We start from the raw sequence: 20,344 nt of genomic DNA, 5'->3' as shown, positions 1-20,344 counted from the left end.
ACCATGGAGGCCAAACGGGTCGATTCTTTGGACGAATATTCGCGACACCTATAGATGATAGCAAATTGGCGCGGGCGCATACGAGACTACACGTAATAGGAAATAATTAATGCGCTTCATTAAAACAACGACGTGTCAACATAAATATATCTATATTATATCTTGTAGTTTAATGCATATCAGTATGTAGTATGTAATGCTCTTCCGAGGGTAATTGGTTTGCTTTTCTTCGCTTTGCCCGCTGGTCGCAACTGTTCTTTGCAAAAAGGGGTTAAGCAGCTCGAAAGCACCGTCCTACACTCGAAACTGTGCCGATCCCGATCGGAGAGGGGTCCAAAGGGTACGGCTCCTGCCAGTTGGGCACCGGGAGTCGGAGCTAGCAGGTTTGTGCGGAAATCCGGTGACAAATGGCTCCGGAAGTCGGAGCCTCGCTCCAAAGGTGTGTCCTTTTGACGTGTGCTCCAACGACTCGGCAAACCGGTGCTGCAAAAAAGGAAGTTTTAGGGCGGAAGGTGCCGGCCCTTTATCCTGCGGCATCCGAGCCGCTCTCGTCGGTGGCAGCAGCATGATCATGGCCCGGGAGGAAGTGGTCCGGCAGCTGGAACCGCCCACCCTCACCGGCCGTATCTCATTTCGGCGTGTTACTGCTCGGTGTCCACCGGTCGAACTCGATGCCGGAATCGGGCGAAATGCCGGTGGTGAAGGGTCCCAGCAGGTCGATGGCGGCTTGGGTGCACTTGCACTCCACCTCCACGCACGTGCAGTTGTACTTGACCGCGTGCCGGGAGTGTACTTGATGCAGCGAGTGCTTCGGTGGCAGCGGATGATGGCCGTGTGGACGCACCACCGGTTCCATACCGGCCAGCGAACCCGACCCGGATCCGGACGAGCCCACAGAGCAGGCGCTGAATGGCGTGGTGGACACGGAGTTGCCTCCTCCTCCTCCTCCTCCTCCTCCACCACCACCTCCACCAACGTTGTCGGAAGAGGACGCACCCCCAACACCCGCCGAGGACGAGGAGCAGGAGGATGCGGCCGAGGAGCAGGACGCGGAGTAGAGCGCCTGCTTGGCGGAAGCCGACTGCGTTGGATCGATGTTGAGCTGCTGCTCGAAGCTGTGCAGCTGCTGCATGAAGTGGAAGTTGGGTGAGACATCCGGCTTGCGCGAGCGCACCAGCAGAAAGGCGTCGTTCAGTGAGAGTGTCCTGGCGAACATAAGGTAGGCAAGCGTGACGGTCACCGAGCGTGACACACCGGCCAGACAGTGCACCAGCACACCGCATCCATTCGAGCGAGCTTCATCTGCAAAAAGGACAACAAAGCGAGACAACATTAGTGACCGCGGCGGGAAGTAGGCGATCGACAGCGGCAGGACTCACCGATGAACTTGATGGCGTCCGGGAAGTGGTTCGCTAGGTCGCCTGCCTGCGACCAGTGGTCGGTGATCGGTATCTGCAGGTACCGTATGTGACCGTCCCGTTCGAACACATTCGGCAGATCAGGTGTCACGTTCAGAATGTACTGCGAAATGAGAGAGAGCGAGAGAAACATTCGTTAGTGGGCGCTCGGGCACGTAAACTCGGCTTTTCCGCTACTCACTTTGATGTTGTACTTTTTCAGCGACTTCAGATCCTCGCTGTGCGATGCGTTACCGAGGAAAAGTCCGGGCAGTATCTCGACCGGTTCGACGCTTACTACCGACTCCGAATGATAGTTGGTGGAGCTCTCGCAATCTGACGACTCGGTACTGCTGCTGCACGCCGAATCCGAGAACGGGATCGAAATGCGCAGTGATCTAGAAGGATACAGAGCATGGAAAGACAACGATTAGTGGTGGCTAAAATGGAATAATCATTGCTCTGATAGATGCATACGATCTCATCAAGCCTAAAAACATTTCTGTAATGTAGTAATGCGTAGCCAGTCTACTGGCTACTTAGCGGAAACTCCCACAATATTGTGAAGAAACAATATCAGAAAGGTCACTACCGTAACCATGACATTAATAGATCCGTTATTTTCTCACGAAAAGAGCAACATCAATCATGATTTATTAGATTTTCGGACAAAATCAGCCTGCTGTAGGTATAGCTTTGATGTTGATAGTTTCAAGGAATCAATCCGCTTATTCTCTACGTTGAAATATCTACGTCAAGCAAGCGTGCCCACAGCAAAAAAAGGACTACCCACAGAACATGCCTGGATCTGTTGGGAAATTCAATAGTCCTTGAAAGACACACACTCCACACAGACCCGTGCTTGTGTCCGGCAGTTCCCGTGTGGAATTTACCTTCGACTGGTGCGAAAGCTATACAAACTGCCCGAACGGATTGTGGGAGCAGCTATCGTCCTGAGACAGACCGCCGTTACTGCAGCCGGTGTTGAGTTTGTCGTTCTTGCTGCTGCTTCTGCCTCTGCCGGTGCTGGTTCTCCATCACCGAATGTCACAATCGTTGGAGTAAGATTCATGTGTCGTGTGCCCGTTCGAGTTTCTAATCGCGTTTCTTCGAATTTACGAGCTTGGTCGGTTTTCCACTAGATCTTTGAGACTTGCAAAAGGCGCTAGATATATAGAGGTACTTTAGGTGTTAGTTGGGTATCACCACACGAAAGAAAAACAATGGTCTGGGGACGCACAATGTTACAAAGCGACTCGAGCTTGCTCACCTCCTTGCGAGACATATTTTCATTTTTGAATTTTTCGGCGTGTCCTTTTCGTTTAACGATGCTAATCGCCGACGCACCACACAAACACAACGCCAGGTATGTGCCTGATTTAACTACGTGCCACTACAAAACGCGCTGCACCTTCGCCAACAACGAAAAATGATATGTACAATCGACAGATTGGAGACTTTCTGAGATGCACTTCTAAGCCATCGTTGTGTATCCCGTTAGCACCTTGGCAAAAACACCTGCACAGTAGCACTCCACCACCCAACTGAGGTTGGTAGGGGTTTTGAAATTCGCGCCAGTAGCCACTAGCGTTGCCTCATCGTTCCAACGTCCTTCCGGTGCAGCAGCGGGCCGAACGCACTCTGACGAGCTCGATTCGTCGCACATTGGGTCGAAGAATCCGTTGACAGACAGGCACAGGCAGCTCGATCGTAGTAACCACTGGAGAACTTCTCAATGGAGCACTGCTCAATCCGAAGAGAAAGGAGTGAGCAGGAGAGCAAGAGCGTGCGAGACATGATGCGGAAACGAGAGCGCATCGTGCTTACAACTGGAGGTGAAAATAAAAAAACCACCCGCGGAGAGATTGAGTTGCAAGTGTGTGTTGTGCAATAAAGAGAGACCGAGATAGCGAGAAGAAGTGTAGGATACCCCCATCCAGTGAATTGAAGTGATGGCTGATGGAGCGAGGGAAGGCTACGTTCACAGAGAGGTAGTATTTTCGTGGGTTGCCTTCTACTGCTTTCCCAATGGCTGCCCACTTTCACCAGACTCCCCCGCCGGGCCTGTCACTCTTGTACTGAAAACGTTTCATCCCACGCAACGACCATGACGGCACATGAAGCCAAAAGGACGAAGGATATCAACGTGGTGGTGTACGTCTACAACCAATGTATTCACTGGCTTTCAACCCACAACTAACCGTTCCGTATCCTCCCTGCCTCGCGCGTAGTTTCGTGAATTCGTTTTATATAAATACATAATATTTTCATTCCGCTTGCCGCCTCATAACGGTAGAAGTGATTTTTTGCCCTTACTGAGGCTTTTTCCATAAATGAATGTAGACATGGTTGTCAATTTCTGGTGGGCTCCATCGTTGCCTTATTTATTTTGTCGTATGGCTCTATTTAAGGCTGCGTACCGTGCCTGTTTGAACTGGCTGCGTACGTTGCAAAAAGCTCGACGCGTTACCAGGCGTTACGAATTGTAGCACTGAAGGTACTTCTTTATATAACTCAAATATTAGTTTTGTTAAAACAACACAGTGAGAACAGAATGATAATTTCTAAAGTAAGTTCAGTGTAAGCATTTAGCAATCTACGCTATATATTATTTACCTTAATCCCATCAGTTGTTCCGTTGCCGCGCAGCCTGTTTGCAGGTTGGCGTTGATGACCTCATCCTCGCACCACTCCGGAAATGACTGACGAAAGTTTGCGTAACCACCTACACGCCACGGCGTCGAGAGAAAAGAAGGAAAAGAGAGAAAAAGGTTACTTTTAGTCCGGGGTGCTCTGTTGTACCGTTTTTGTTTGAATGAAATTGTTTAAAAGCATCGACCAAAATGTTACCCTTCCATGAATGGATTCTGCACGTTCCCATTCCGCTTCGTTTCATCCTACCCTAGGAATATGCGGTTGCTCTCCTCTCTCCCTACCCACCTAACCCTTTCGCCATCGTGCTTCCGCCTACGCGCGTACTTCCGGTTGGAGAATTTTCGCCTTTGCGTTGGGGAGCTTCCGAAAATGATATCGCTTTCTCAGCACCCGGTACACAGTAATAACTCAATCCAGGGGTATATAAACACGCGTCATGTACGCCTGCCTGACTGCTGGCTGCGTACGTACGTTCGTCAGCAGGCCCGTTCTGCCCTTCCGGTAGCACTCCAACCTCGCAGCTTAAACCACCCCCTCGATCCAGCCATTCATTCATGAGTTCGTTCATTCATCGCCATCTCCAGCCGGATTCGGCGTCCTTGCCATCGTACGCGGTGGAGCAGAAGGTGCCCCAATAGGAATGTAAAACTTTACTCGCCAGCTTTTGTCACGCGCGGACCACCCTCCCTCTTCCCTCCCCCCCCCCCCCCCCTCTCCCTTCCCTATTACGCGGAGATTGCAGACGAGAAATCCGTGTAACGATAACACGGGGGGACACATAAAATGCCCGCTCCTCGAGCCCTAAGCGGTGGGTCTTGCGTCTTGAACCCAGTGGCGCCTACATCCTCAGCCTTCACACAACTGAGATTGTATGTGCACCACACATAACGATACATACCCTCGTGTGTGTGTGTGTGCCCACGGAATACATAGATATAGTGCGCGCGTGTAGTTGTGGGCGGGATCAAAACAGAAACCGAAAGTAAGCGAACGAGGACCTAAAAGCACGCGTGGGCGAGCTTATTTCTCGACGTCGGCGTACTGCCGAGAGATTCTCGGTTTCGTCCACTCTACCCATCGTTCGAGTGGAGGCGCGTGGGCGTCGAAAGCATTTGCATCGATAATGCGCAGCACACGTTCACACGCGCACACACACATACACACCTCACCACCCACCAACCCACACCCTTTCGAGGATACACGTGGCACAGCGTTTGAGGGATGGTGGAAAACTCTCGATTGCGCCCTGCAAGTATATAACGTGGCCCTATACCGTGGGGTGTCTGTGAACCAGTGTGTGTGTTCTCATCGTAGTCTCACTAATCGATACTACCCGAAAATACCGCTCGAAACAAGAACGAGAATGAATCATCACTGTCCCTGTGCTGAGAGAGAGAGAGAGAGAGAGAGAGAGAGAGAGAGAGAGAGAGACAAAGAGGATTTGTGGATAGAAGCGAGATAGCAATGAGCTCGATATCGATTGCAGACAAAGGACATTCTCTCGCAGGACTCACTCTGGCGTGCTCTTTTGCTCCAGACCATTTGGTACATACGTTTCCCGAGCACCGGGAGGAAGACTAGGTGGTGATGACCCCGATCGTCAGGATCGGAGGTTCTCCCTTGTCCAGAACTCCTTGACGACGAAATCAACCGATTGTGCAGGTTTCATTCTTGCGTGGGTTATTCGTGTCCGTACATAAGGGTCCCATCCCTTCGGCTGTGTATCCTTTCCCAGCGTCCATTCCTTGTGCATGGGGGCGAATCCCTCTGCTGGTGGGATATTATTACATCCCATCACCGAAGCCGCGTCGTCGTGGGACGAGTGAAACAGATTCATTGAGTAAAAGTATTTTTAGCAGCCGCTCGGAAGGGCCCCCTACAAAGGGTTTTCGATGGCGGGTAGCCAGAGCCAACCCGGCAGGACTGCTTTTGGACGGATCCATTCAATATTCCCACCCCACCTATCATGCTTTTCACCCGGTGGTCAAACCCGGGCTGACATATTTCAGCACGAGGGTTTTCTGTTTGCCCTGCTCGCTCGCCCACAATCAAAGCGCTAGGCGGGGAGATGTACATAAAAAAGCGACGCCCACTCGTCGGGTGGGAAAAGCGGAAAATATTCACCCGTTCCCGGTGGCCGAGCACGTGCAAAAACAGCTGCCACCCACCCGTCGGCGCGGTCGGTTCGATCCGATCGAGATAGCATTGTGCGGGAACGCTAAATTTAGCGGTCAGGACGAACAGGACGAACAGGACGTGAAACTTGGACTCCCACGTTAACCATGGCGACGAGATCGTCCTCAAAACCTGTCGCGCGCAGCCGTTGCTAAACATTTGGCTATGTTTAGCTTTCCATTTTAAATAAGCTAGCGCCAGCAGGTCGATGGTTGCTGCGATGAATGGCAGGCATTCGCGAAATGTGACATAACACACAAGCAGCTCCATTCAACAAACGTTCAAGCACACACAAACACACATGTGCGCACTAGTGGTGGGTAGAGCTTTTTGCGAGCAGAACCGGATGCAATTCAAGCTGCAGTACGGAGAGAGTGGTGTCGTTGTTAATTGGAATTTTGAATTGCACTCTTCATACGGGTAAAGCATCTGAGCTGCGCTTTGTTCCGATAATAGAACTAACACAAAGCTGCACGCATGTACGTGTGTGTGTGCATCTAAAGTGATTTTAACTCCACTTGAATTGAATTATTCAGCACATAGATTGTGTTTCATTTATAGATCGACTGCAGTTTGATATCATCCGACAGTTAGCGGCACACATTCGCTTTATGTGATGCTCTCCATGGATGGTGGTGTAGAAACCGTTGTCCCATCGAGCGTGACTAATATAAAGCTCGCCAAACAAATGCGATGGAACCAAACAAAACAAAAAATCATTGTAAGCAAACCGCCTGTTGGAATGAGTTGCTGCTGTGCCGAAAATCGCTCTGCCCACGCCAATCCCACCGGTTTCCGGTTCGAACGGCGTCAAGTGCAGGCGTCTGGAGGCGAATGAAAATGGTCACGATAAAAAAAGAAGTCAACACACGGCAAATCTAATTCAAGATGGTGGGCCGTCGCCTTCCACCCGATGATGGTGGATGTAGGTGTTCTCTAATACTCGTAGGCTGACTAGGGCGTGTAGGATTATTCAAACAACATCTCCATCCCTGCCAACAAGGAGTTCTCCCGCTAAGGTGTGGAAGCAGTTGAGATAAAAAAAACAGCAAAAACACACGCTGCTCAAAGGAATTCCACTCAAATGCTGAGGGATGAACGGAACTGTACGTGGACAAGGCAAAATTCGTTTCACTCCACGAGGTGCGGATGTCCAACGCATTTTAAGACTCTTCTCCGTGGGTTCATGCACACAGGTCGAATACATTAAACGACCGTTAGTCTGGCTCAAGCTGGGATGGTCCCATTTTCCCAACCAGCGCCAGATTGAACCGATCGGAATGTAACAAAACGACTGGACGAACGCGTCATTTCTGGCTGCAAATTACCACGACGACGAGTGACGGAGGGTCACACAGGGGCCATGGGGCTGGTGGAACGAAGGACGGAGCACTAACCTCGTCTCTCCTTCACGGTACCCCCCCTTCCTTACGTACATGCGTGCGTGGGTGTAGTTTCATTCATGAGCTTTTTATTCTTCTCTCGCGTCTCCACTCCACTTCGCTTTGGATCGTTTCTCTCGTAAAACATCGCGACCCTTCACCTGATCTCCTCTTTTCCCTAGCCACGTCTCCGACGGCCACAACTGGCGATTTTTTTACGCCGCGTACGTGAACGAATGGGTGCCATGAGCGGCAGAGGAAGTGCTCAATGGTTTGTGGTCGCAAAAAGAAGCGAAAACAGCGTCGTTTGGTTGGCTCCATCCGTTTCTATAGCGTGGCGGGATGTATGTAGAAGCTGTGAGCGATTTTCGAACCACTCTGCCCTATTGAGATGTGAGCTGCTTGCCACAAACCCATTTCGACATAGTTTCCATGGCTCGCAACCGAGGGAGCTATTTGCGGTGGTGACAGCAGAAAATGGAGCACTCGTTTATCCAATCTCTCCCCCTCTCCCACCCCTTCACATCCCCTTCCCTCTCCACCACCACTGCAAAGACGCCAAGAGGGAAAGCAAAGTGGGAGAAACGCCCTACGCGGTGGTCGCCGACGTCAACTGCGCATGTGCCGCAGCGCAATGGATGCGTGGGATTCATTCAGAAAATTGCGGCTTCGGCGTCCTCGCCCTGGTCCCCGGTGGATCGATAGCTGCTCGTCGCGAAAGGTACGCGACTCGCGTGGGAAGGTTTGGCGGTGGGTTTGCGAAACGAGCGGGTTTTGGACGCACGCGCGAAAGCGAGACAGAACGCAAAGCATGGCCGCGCACGGCACCCGTGAATGGGAGCGTGTGGGAACGAGTGGTGCGCGCGGGTTTTGCCTCTCGGACCCATTCAGACATTTCGTGCACTTTTCGCCGCTATGAATGAATGGCCGCCGTGGAGATCGCGGCCAGAAGAATACACGATGCGTTCTTGTAGTGTGCATTATGCACGTTTTAGAGCCACTATTCCCCGGTTTACGTCGATGGTTTTGATAATCTGTGAAGAAATGCCTAACGAGAGCAGAAGGTAGCCGTTATCCTAACGTCAAACGAAGGGCAGGTGTGATGGATAGGCAGCTAATGTCGAATGTGATCTCCGACTGACGAATTGACAACAGACGATTGAGTATTCTGTTGCTGATATCGTGCGCTCCAGCCAACGATCCCAGAAAAAAGCGAAGCAGCCCAAGAGAAACGAAGCTAGGATAATCGGTTTGTGCTACGAAACGCGAATGCCACTTTGTGCAGAGGAATGTAAAGAATATCCAAGTCCACCGTGACTTAGTTAAGGAGCTTACTTTTATTGCAACAAACTTCCGCCGATTGTAGAATGCGAGGAAGTAATCGCGCATTTACACGCACATTCAGCAAAAGCTATTAAGAACCTTCTTTGGTGAGCAGATTTTAACCTTCGCACTTCATCTCTCAGTTCCGTTTGGTGAACAAAGAACGGACAGGAAACGACCGTCAAGCGTGAAGCAGCTATTGCTCGCACGTGCAGTTATGGCGTCACTATGTTCCTCGTTCTCTAAAAAAGCACGCGAAAAAACTTTGCCCTTACGTCACACATCTGACGTCAGCAGGAAAAGTTCTCGCCGTGTTCTAGGCACACGAGATGGTAGGCGGCGTTATGGCGGCATTGAACCGGACAATATTGCCGAGAAGCGTATATTCGTAGACAATGACGGAAGATTAACGAAGTATATGCGAATTTGAGGCTATTTTCTCCACAATTTTGTCGATATTTCGATATCGTTACAGAAAGGAAATTTTCCGCATCTGCGGCATTGCCACGTGGAGGAACGTTATAGGAATGGAAATTATACATCAAATAGAATGGATCTTTTGCTCTGATCCCAGAAAGAAAGCCATGTGTTTGCTAATTTTTCCAAAAAAATAGATATTTTAAAGTACGCAGCCACTAGCATACAGTGAGGTACCAGGCGCCCCCATTAAAGTTTAAAAAAAGCTTTGTTGCTAAAACAGAGTCAACGCAAACAACATATACATATTCCAGGCCCACAGACTTTCTCCATTATCTTGTTGTGCAATTTAAATCAAGCATTACCCAAAAAAATGGAGCCCAATCTAAACAGTTACATAAACGTTACACAAACGGCTAACCAGCGGGCTTGCGCCAAATTGGGCACATCATTTTCCGAACTGCCTGAGGCAGAACGGTAGGTCCGCGACGGCGTCCCACGTGAAAATTGAAATCAAAGAATAGGATCGTTCCCACTGATTATCCATCGCCTCTGGTGGGCGGTTGTGTAATGGCAGCAAACGTTTTGTCTACTCAAGGGCAAGGACGCCCTCTGTCAACCAACGCACTTCAGCAACGCACACTCACACTGGTGCGATGCCTGTAGACGCCAGCTCGGTTTATTCTGCGAAATTTATTCTTTGTCGCAGAAAAGCTATCCTCCTGCGAGACGATAAAAAAGTCCCACGCCGCCCACATCGCATCCAACAGAGCGTGCTCCGGACAGGTTGCTGGAGAGCTAGCAAGAGGAAAGGCGAGAGATATTTTGTCAGTACGCCTCCGCACGTTTGTGACCACCGACGAGGATAACGCATTTGCGCAACTATGGCAGGGATCAAGTGGTTGGGGTGGGAAGTGCGTTAGAGCGCCCCGAAACCCCCGCCGGCATGGAAAACACCAGAGACGCAAAAACTGTGACACCTACGCTTTCGAGGACGCCAACGCTAAAGCTTCTTCGCAAACAGATCTCGCTCGTCCTGGCTGTGGAGGAAAACGAAATGAAACCCACCACCAGGCGCCTCCATCGGTCAAGGGAAAGGCGTGGGGCGACGCGATGATCTCTTTACCTTCATCGCCATCATGGACGCCATTATTGGTAGTTTTCCACCCCCAAACCGACGCCCACGAGAGACTAGAAAGAGAAAGTGAAAGCAATTGAGGACCCTTCTCTTTTCCATACTGAAAAGGATAACCTTAGCTTTCTCTTTCTCTCACGCTCTGTCTCTCTCCGTTCTTGTTCGTTCTTTCCCTTTGTTTTTACATTCTCTTTCCAATTTTATTACCATTACCGTCGCTTTGAGATGGTTGGTGAGTAAAGTAAATTTTACTAGCAATAGCCGTTTGTTTTAGATCCGCTCTCGCTTCGAGAAATCATAGGTCGGATATAACAACGGAGAGCGAGCGTTAGGAAAGCACGCTTTTATGAATGAGCAACGTGGGCTAAGCCAAACGGTCCATAACAGACTGTTTCTTATCAATATCAGTAACACGTGCGAAACAAAACATTCTGATTCAAATGTAACTCATTAATTAGAAAGCTGTGATGTGATTGTAACACACATCACAATTACATCATCCTTCAAATGTACGCATTCAACTTATATAAGCGAATATTTTGAACTACAAAATTGCGAACTACATTTGGAGCAGCGACGTGGGAGGACAATTGAGTTTTACCCATGCGCAATCCCGTCCAGTCGCCTTCATACCGTCGACATTTCTCCAAATTCGCGTTGGTTGATGTAACTTCCACACATCCAGTGGCGCGCATCGCGTTGGCGTTACGGTTTCCACCCAACTGTACCTACACACCATGGAGCGGTGTAGTAATCGATGGTGTTTTGAAATGCCCGGGATACTAGGCAGGTGGGCTAAATTTTCCATTTCCAAGAACTAACCGCCTTTCGCAGAATCTCTCCGAAGGGTTGTTCTTCTAGCTCCCGCTCTCTAGCCGTCTTTTTCCTTAATTCCATCCGCATCTCGCTCTTTTTTTATTTAGATTTTTTGTTACTAGAGAGGCGCACAGATGCTACAACGGATGTTGAATATTTATATGTTTCGCCGTAAAATAAGGACGTAATTTACGTATACAGTTTGTATTCGAGAGCAGTCGGCGAATAACTTTGCGTAAATTTTCCTCCCCAATTAATAAGAGGTGCTGTTGATACAAGTTCGTGCTAACCAAACATTGTTCTTTTATGACAACAACAAAATAAAACCATATCAACCAGCAAGGCTGTTTGGCATTGCCCACGATTGTGTTCCGAGAAAATATCCGATGGATGGGAAAATAATCACAAAAATACAGCACAGGGAAGAAGAGCTCTACTCAACCGTAAACACGGTTAGTAACGTACAAGCCGGCGCTGTACACATGCGAGTGAATAGGTCGTCTTCCATCGGCCCAAAAGATGGTACGGTTTCGTTGTCGCCAAACCAAACAGTAGGCCTTCTAGGAAACGAGATATCATACGCAGGTCATAGGAGAAACATAATTATAAACGGAGACACTGTGACCAAAACGTGTCCTTTTCCACCCGAGTGACAAATCTTCTACCGGTGAACGCGGTGTCACGTCTCACATTAAAGGGCTTTTAATTAAAGTATACTTTCATTACTGATCGCATTACCAACCAGCCATTCGAAGAGCGATTCAACAGCATCAAAAGAAAAGTGATTGCAACGTACGCTACTCGGGGAATGCACGTGAATTAATGAAAGCATAAATCAAGCACCAACCAACCAGTAAAGGGAAAAAACGGAACGACATCTCATGAGAAAATAAAGCAGTAACAAACCTCCAAACCGCGGCCGGATAACGCAGATCTTTCTTGGTTCTTTCTTTCCCTTCTCTTTGACATCCTTCCGTCTATTGCTTCCGGTTGCAGCATGTGACGATTGTGCGTTCGGGTAGCTTGCCCACCGGAAGTGTGGATGGAAATCGAGAGAGGTCGGTATACGCTAGCGCGCTTCCGGCCACGACATTTGAATGGAACCTTCTCATAGAGTAGGCAACTGATTCCCGCGTCTTCACGATGTGTCCGCCGCGGTTTGGAGACGGGGAAATTAAAATCCCACAAAAGACGGTGCCAAAGACGGTTGTGTCGGTCGGTGGGAATAAAAATGGCGGAAGCACAACCATATGATTTGCTCGGTTCGTTCCCGCCGTTAGAGCCGTTTCATTGTTCATTCAAACGGGGGGTAGAGTACCATGCCCTAAAACCACCGATGACGAAAGTTTGGCGTACATTACAAAACAAAAATTGATCGACATTTACAGTAGCATGTAACGCTGGATTGTTCTAAAGTATTAGATGATTTTTTTTTATCCGGCAATATCGTAGCAAGTGGAGCCAAAAGCAAAACATTTCATCAAATTATCAGCCGGAGGGGACCTTCATAACCTCTCGATTCGTTCAACACTCGCAGGCACACACTCATACCATGCTCATCTCCGGTTGCTTGGGACTGAAAGCCATTTCTGGCCGGTAGAGTGAAACCGGATGAATCCAATGAAGCGAACCACATTTCGTATGGGAGCGACGGCACGACGGGTTACACCTCTGGCACGGCGAAGGGACCCACGAGGGGCCAACGGAAATTCGAGCGCCCGCCCAAAAAACATCCGACCGAAGAGCCCCGCAGGAAGGGGAGCCGGGGTTCGAAGGGAACGACCAAAATCGGTTCCTCTGTAAACAATCCCAAATTATTTTCAAATGGAGAAATCGACGGAACGGCGAAGGAAACGAAAACCTACTTTGACACACACGTGCGTGCTGCCGTTGCGCTGGCACGGCACCGCGCGTTCGTTACGCAAGCGAAAGCGAGAGAGCGATAAACGACCGACCTTGGAAAGAAAAACCTTCCACCGTCATTAGCAGGGCGATTCGTTACGAGGGTGAGAGATGAACCCGCGAACGTGGAACGTGGAAGTGCGGTAGGGTGTTCCTGTGGCAGTCGAAGAGGGCGAATTGAACCCGGAATGTATGTGTGTGTGTGTGTGGGGGGGGGGGGGGGTAAACTTTCACCTCACCCAGCGTTTCATCACCTGCAGTAACCCAACTGCTCTCCAGCGCGTTCCTGTCATCGACCGATCGACCTGATCGATGGGGTGTCGAAGTCGATCAACTGCGATCGACGCATCAATCAATCGACAAAACATCACCACCCAGAGAGCAATTAATTCCTGCTCGCAGTGAAGGTTTCCGCCAATTCGCACGATTCCAAAAACCGCGTTCAACCGAAGCCCAGAATCGGACAGTTCGAGAAGCACGCATCATCACACCGTTGCCGTTGGCAACACCGGTTAGGGCAGCTCAGCTCACTGCTGCTTCTGCTGCTGCTGCTGCTGTCACAAAGCTTTCTCATTATTCTCTCACTCCACTTCATGACAGCTCACGCTCTGCGCCACGGTACGGTTCAAATGCGATTCTGTTTCAGGGCAGATGACGTAATGCGCCCCTGAGTTCGCAATAAATGCTCGTTTTGCTGCTGCCTCTAACATGTGCGTTGTTCTTCGAATCACGCACGCATTTCGCATCAAAGTATCGAATGAATCGGCGTGCTGAAACCGACGCCAAGTGACGAGACGTGAGCCACGGCCAGTGAGCAGCGCTGGCGTATGCGTGAGAGACGACGATGACGTTCGGGAGATGGTGCGCGCTTGGTGAGACGTTTGACGGATGGATGCATGACGGAAGCTCACATCCGGACGGGACCGGAAAATGGATTCAAACAAATGAGCGACACGGGACGGGGGTTGCTGTTCATTTCAGGGTTTGTTTATACGAGTCAATAGCATCCGCGCACCCTGATAACTGTCGCTGCCCAAAAATGGGACCAGTTCACCAATCATGCGCTGCTGCTTGGAGAAGAAAACAATCCACCAAACAACTTTGGTTGGAATCGAACAATAAACGCAATGTTGCATAGTAGCTCTGTTCGTGGCAATCTTGTGCTCATTCATAAGAGCTCTTGCTACTATTGGGAAACATTACTCACAAAGTCAATCTCCTACAGCAAATAAAACTGAATTAAACGATCGACAACATTACGATCATGCTGCTGTAGAACACTTCAAGCGCGCGTGTGTGTGTACGTGGAATTCGATGTACGCATAAGTGGAAGCATACGGATGAGACTTAAAAAAAAATAAGAAAAATGTTACACGCTTTCCATGGAAAACATTGGGGCACAAACGGGTTCGATATGTCGCGATGTAAGGAAGCAACGAGGAAGAGATAAAACACTCGCGTGAAGAGGAACAAACACCCGATCCAGAATGACAATGAATTGGATGGAGAAAAAATCGACCAAAGGGAAAAGGGAAAAATCCGTTAAAGTCCCACGAGCAACCAACGGACACGCACACCGCGGATCAGGAGCGTTCCGCGTATCAAGAAAGAAGACGCCCTGGGCCAACGCCGCAGAGACAGGAAGCAAGAAGCCGAGAAGAAATCTTCGATCGCAACCGATTCATCCCCTTGGAGGCCCTTGGTATACACAAGTGCGCACACAGCCATACACATACACACACACACACACAAGCATGCGCAACGATCACGCGTTTCTCGCGTCCCATTTCGTTTGACAACGCGTTCGCTTGGTGTGATGTTTCTTTCCTCCCACCGGTTCCCATTTTCATCCCTTCAACCTCTTTTACTGCACATGTTACACGAAGCTCCTACGCCTACAAGCAAACGTATGCGTCGCGTATGTGAGCGAACGTGTGTCGAAGACAAATTTGTCGTTTCTGAAGCCTGCAACTAAGCTTTGTTTTTGTTTCAAGATTATTTGACTTTTTTCTGATAATTATTCTTGAAATATTATACAGTTTGTGGATCATGCCAAAGTGCACGCATTATGCTGGATTGGCACCAACGTTTTTTACTTACAAAAAAGGCAGGAGCGCTTCCTTGATGAAATAGACAATTTGCTTCCCTATTCTTACAGGCATAGATGTAAGATAATCACTAATTAATATAATAAGCTTTACCATACATAAGATACGAACCCAGATAATCATTAGTAAAATAATACGTCCGTTTATGTTGGACGGCAGGACGTCTACTACAATCCACAAGAGGTCTTTGGGTCATCTAAAACCGGCACATTCACCTTCGTTGGAAGCTTTCGCGAAAGAAGCAAATGAACGGAGAGGCATTCAGGAAATAAAAACGTACCGACGATGAAATCCCCCGATAAGGGCCTGATTGCATCCGGTCCGCTCGAATGCCTGACGCAAATGAACGTCTGCCTGCGCCGCTCAAGGAATAAATGTGCCAAATTAATATCACGATCGCGAAACGTGTCGGCAAGTATTTGGTAGTAAGTTGTGAATTCTAAAGATGCACCAATGATTAAACTCTTCCCCGAATTCCTGGAGGGCTTACACTTTGTTTGTGAACGCGTGATGCCGGCTGAAGCTGCTGTCGAGCTCTAAAAATAGGCCGCCCAGGAAGTGCGATTTCATTCTGCGTATGCTCACGCCTTATACGCCTGCTACCGATGCTACTAATCAGCGATTATCGCAACCTTCCTGTCGATAAATGGTTGCGCGGGGAAGTAGCAAAGGTGAAGATAACCATAAATCGATATGGAACCCGGCCGCATCTAATCGCGGAATATCGCTCCGTTACTCATTGTGACGCAGGACACCAGAGATTGGGGCCACCAGAGTGTGGTCTAAAAAAGCTGTACCAGGATGCCACGGCTGCGGCGGAAGAAACAAATCGCTTTAGCTAACATACAAATGATATCATTTTCAGGAAGTCATTGCCCACACAGCGCCACTCTCGACGTTGCTAATGTAAGGCATAATGTAAATAATTACACTAAAGCTCATTAACATCGAGAAATCAATCTGGGTTGGACAAGAAGAAATGTTTCTGCCTTAGGTCTTCAAACGCTAAGTCGTCTTGTGTCGATAAATGTAAAAAATCCTCCAAGCTTGTTGAAGAAAAAAAAGGCAGAAAATATGAAATGCTATCCTCTACCGCGTGTGGACATGCAATATCTGGCCGCCTCCGTTGGGCGGAAATTGTGATCGCTTCGTAGGAGCCGGTGCCAGATGCGGATGATGGTGGCCTCGTGTTCGGTTCGAATGAAATTTCAAATGACACCCGAAGGGAGGTTGGCAAGTTGGCCAACCCACGACCTCTGAGGCCGCCTGACGGCTTAGGATTACGGCACCAAACGGCTGGCTGGGCGCAAGAAAGTGGGTTGACTATCCGGTGGCGGTCAGGGCGATCAGGACGCTCCGATTTCACTAAACGTAACAGCAGTTGGGTGGGTGTGGGCAGTGGCCCGGTAAAGGGGTGTGTGGGTTTTTCAATGTTTTGTTGGCAATCCGTAATCCGTTACAGCCACTCAAACGGTGTATCAGCACTCGATTAGGGCGGCATAAAGCTTTCAAATTTATTGAAGCAAGAACATTTGTGTGCGGTGAGCGACAATATGCACTGGAGCACACAAATTTCGACTACATTTAACACCCGTTATTGGGAAGCATGAGTGCGATTTTTTAAAATATTCATATACCTTCCACAATCGGTGCACATGTCAGTAGGTTTTTTTCTTTAAATGCCTACTTCACCAGCTCACGCACGCAATGATAATGAGAGGCAGAGGTTTATGCAGGTTTATGCTGCTACCATTGCTCCCGATACCGTTTTAAATGCGGCCCATAAAACCCAGACGATGCGAAGACGGGGACCTTTTCGTCGACTGTGTTTTCATTGTTTCCGTGGCAGCGTATCTCAACAATGACGACGCCTTGTTGCATGAGTAATCGCTGCAGGCGAAACGAACGAAACACATATTTAGCAGGCCGTGACCGTCGACGGCTCGGTTCTCCTTCCGTCGCTGCCCAAAAGTGTTGTTTCTTGCGCGTGGGTTTTTTTATACCAATTTTTTCTTCTCTATCCATCTTCTTCTTTGCCAACCGCGGACCGCGATCGTTTTTGCTCCATTCGTAAATGTACCGCTGGCCATATATACCTGAGTGGGGTGTTTTTTTCTTGTTCTCCAAACGAACTCGAAATTAAGGGGTGACTTGGTGGGAGGGGTGGGGGGAGTGTGAAGAGGAGGACTCGAGAGGTAAGACACTCCAGACCCCTGCCGGTCAGTCGCACCGCTTCCCTGGGGTGGGGAACGGTGTTTTGCGGAAGGCCGTTTTGAATATTTATGAATGACTTATTATGTCTCTCCCATCGAAGCGCGCCCGCGTGCCTGTGTGAGCGCATATGTGTGTGTGTGTGTGTATGTATGCATATATACACGGCTCGTTGTAATCGGTGCTTCCACTTCCTTCGCGAAGCCCGGCTGCCCCTTTACCGACCCATGCATAACCCATTCATAACCTCCCCACCCAGCCCACCTCCTTTCCAACCACTCCGCGTGTTTCTTTCCCTTCCTTTTCCTTTCTTTGCCAATCCGTCGTACGCTTCGCTGGTCCAGTGGCTTGTGCGTTTGTTTCCCGTCCCCTCGGTTTCTCTCCCCTCTCCCCACCAACCGTCTTTTGTTTCCACAATCCATTCCAACGTCTTGCACGTAAGCAAACGAGTGGCTCCGTCGCCACCCCGCACCCGCCACACCCTTCCTTTTCTCGTTGCATACGCTTGTAAGATTTAGCCCTCGTGGGCGAAAAAGTGCAGTGTAGTGAATGAAACTGGGAATTCGAAAAATGACGGCAGCATGACGAGGAACGATGGGGAAAAAGAAGCAACAAGCCACTTGAACTCAAACAGACCGAAAAGGTCCCCTCCTCCCCACCCAAGGGAGGGTGAAGAGGCAACAAGAAGCGACGAAGAGCGCGCCCTCCTCTTGAGGTGACATCAACGCGTGGTAAAACGGGAAGGGAGGAAACCATACGCTCGATCGCAAATGATGGCTTCTCTTTGTTTTTCTTCTTCAAAAATTCCCATACCATAGGAGTGATGGTATAGTATGTGGGGAAAGGGGGAGGGCGAGGGTTTGGCGGGGACGGATCGGATGCGGGGCATGAATGGAAGGCGCGCAACTTCACTATGCGGTATGAATGGAATCGGACAAGGGAGCCTGAATGAATGAAACCACTCCGCTTGTGCGTCGTGCTAGTGTACCCTTGAGAGGGAGAAAGATAGAGAGAGAGAGAGAGTGAGAGAGTGAGAAAGCTGTCGTCCTCACCCACTCGTAATATATATGGGACCCCCATCTAATACCGCCCTAACCGAACAGTTAACGGCGAGATAATGTTTATCACATCATGAAAAATTCGAAGCGACGAGAAGTGATCGGTTCTTGTCAGCAAGATGGACACAAAACATGCCACCAAGTGTGTTGGACAGCACCACAAGTGGGCTTTTCCGCTGACGCACACAGAGATCTCCACCGAAACCATCTCCGGTGGGCTACAGATGCATGCAAACCGGAATAGAGCATAGACGGAAGTGCCGGTCGAGTGCAGGAGCCGAGTCCGAAGGTGACTCCGGAGCATACAAAAGATACCTGACGTCTTCGAGGACTCACCGCGTGACAGGACGGAAATGAGAAAACGTTGCCCAGCGGACGTCTCGACGGAGATCCATCCACATCCGTTCGGCAGGGGGATGAAAGAAAGAGAAAGAAACCAGCATTTCGGAACGCATCGTTCCGTGATTCACGCTGGGGTTCACGAGCTCAACCAGGTCCATTTTATTTGGCTTTTAGGTGTTGTTAAAGCTTCCACTCTAATAGCCTCTGGTAGAGCCGTTTGCGATGAATGCTTTGTTTAGTGTTTCTTGCCAACAGATACGCCATCGCGAGCAGAAAACATTTCATCGACGCCCGCAGAGGTTGGAATCATAGCATGAATCATAACTAGTACATCTAGGGTCTTTGCAGTTATCCACCCTTGAAGCGATGATCTCACGCTGCCGTTTCAGAATTAGTGTTAACGGAAGATCCACCCGTACTGCCAACAAACCCTCGACAGCGAGCGTCACTATCACTCTAAATAAATCCATGATTCATAGCATGAGAAGGCTAGCTGTCAGATTCTACAGAAACTCCCGGGCCGGTTTCTTTGTTTGAATCTCCAAACGACGGCACGATTTGGCCGTTGGCCGTCGAAATACAGAACCCCGGGGTGCAACCATCCCTGCTGGACACAGACATATATACACACACACACACACAGATGATCGTGCATCAAAATTTATACGTCACTAACCTTCGAGGCAGACGACCCGGCAGCCATCTTGTTTCAGCTTACGATGCAGCACGTTAATCGTCGTGTCGTTACCGGCCGCCGGCGCTATAATCCCGGAACATCCGGTCGTGCCACCGCCCAGCAGCAGCAGCTCCTCGCGTGGTCCACCACCTTCCCCCCCGCAACCGACCGGCTCGTTGCTGTTGTTGTACAGCACGAACGTGCTCTCCTTGTAGCAGGACAGGATGCGCTCGCGCAGCTCGTGGCACTTGATCGTGGACTTGATGTCGATCTTGCCGGCCGCGAACCGGCGCAGCATGATGGACGGTATCGAGAAGTTAACCGCCGTCCGGATGTGGCTCTCGGTGTACTCGTTCGAGCTGCGGCAATCGAGTATGATGAAGTGCTTCTGCGCCTTGCGCAGTGCCGCGTGCAGCTGCTCGTTCGTTATCATCTCGATATCGTGATCGGGCATCGTCATTCGAACGGTGGTGTGCGTTGCGTCGTTCCAATTTCCGGCCCCACTCCCCACGTTTCGCGCCGTTATCGTGCCGCCTGTGTCCTTAACGCTTTTTCGTTCTCGCAATCCCGCGTGCTGTCACTTTTGACACTTTATTTGTTTACCTTTCCGGTGCGCGATCACCATTTATCATCGTCGGTGCACTCGAACGATCGAAGGGCATTCATCTCTCACTAGCGCCGCACACCACCACTGCCGCGTTCACTTTCTACCCGCGAGGGCAACTGATCTCATTCGCGCGCGCGCAC

General features: G+C 49.7%; 1 protein-coding gene across 1 annotated transcript; it reads right to left on the bottom strand.

The window, feature by feature from the left end:
• Positions 1 to 628: 628 nt before the first annotated feature.
• LOC128731733 (dual specificity protein phosphatase Mpk3) lies at positions 629 to 20,051 on the bottom strand. The gene is made up of 5 exons (XM_053824866.1): positions 19,598 to 20,051; positions 4,014 to 4,122; positions 1,600 to 1,795; positions 1,380 to 1,521; positions 629 to 1,302 (listed from the first exon to the last, which is right to left on the bottom strand). The coding sequence occupies exons 1-5, from the start codon at positions 20,049 to 20,051 to the stop codon at positions 629 to 631; spliced, it is 1,575 nt and encodes a 524-aa protein (XP_053680841.1).
• Between the last annotated feature and the right edge of the window lie 293 nt (positions 20,052 to 20,344).

Source organism: Anopheles nili, chromosome 2, assembly GCF_943737925.1.
Source record: "Anopheles nili chromosome 2, idAnoNiliSN_F5_01, whole genome shotgun sequence".
In the NCBI taxonomy this organism is placed as follows: domain Eukaryota; kingdom Metazoa; phylum Arthropoda; class Insecta; order Diptera; family Culicidae; genus Anopheles; species Anopheles nili.
Note: the sequence above shows the minus strand (reverse complement) of the source record. Positions and strands in the feature narration are given on the sequence as shown.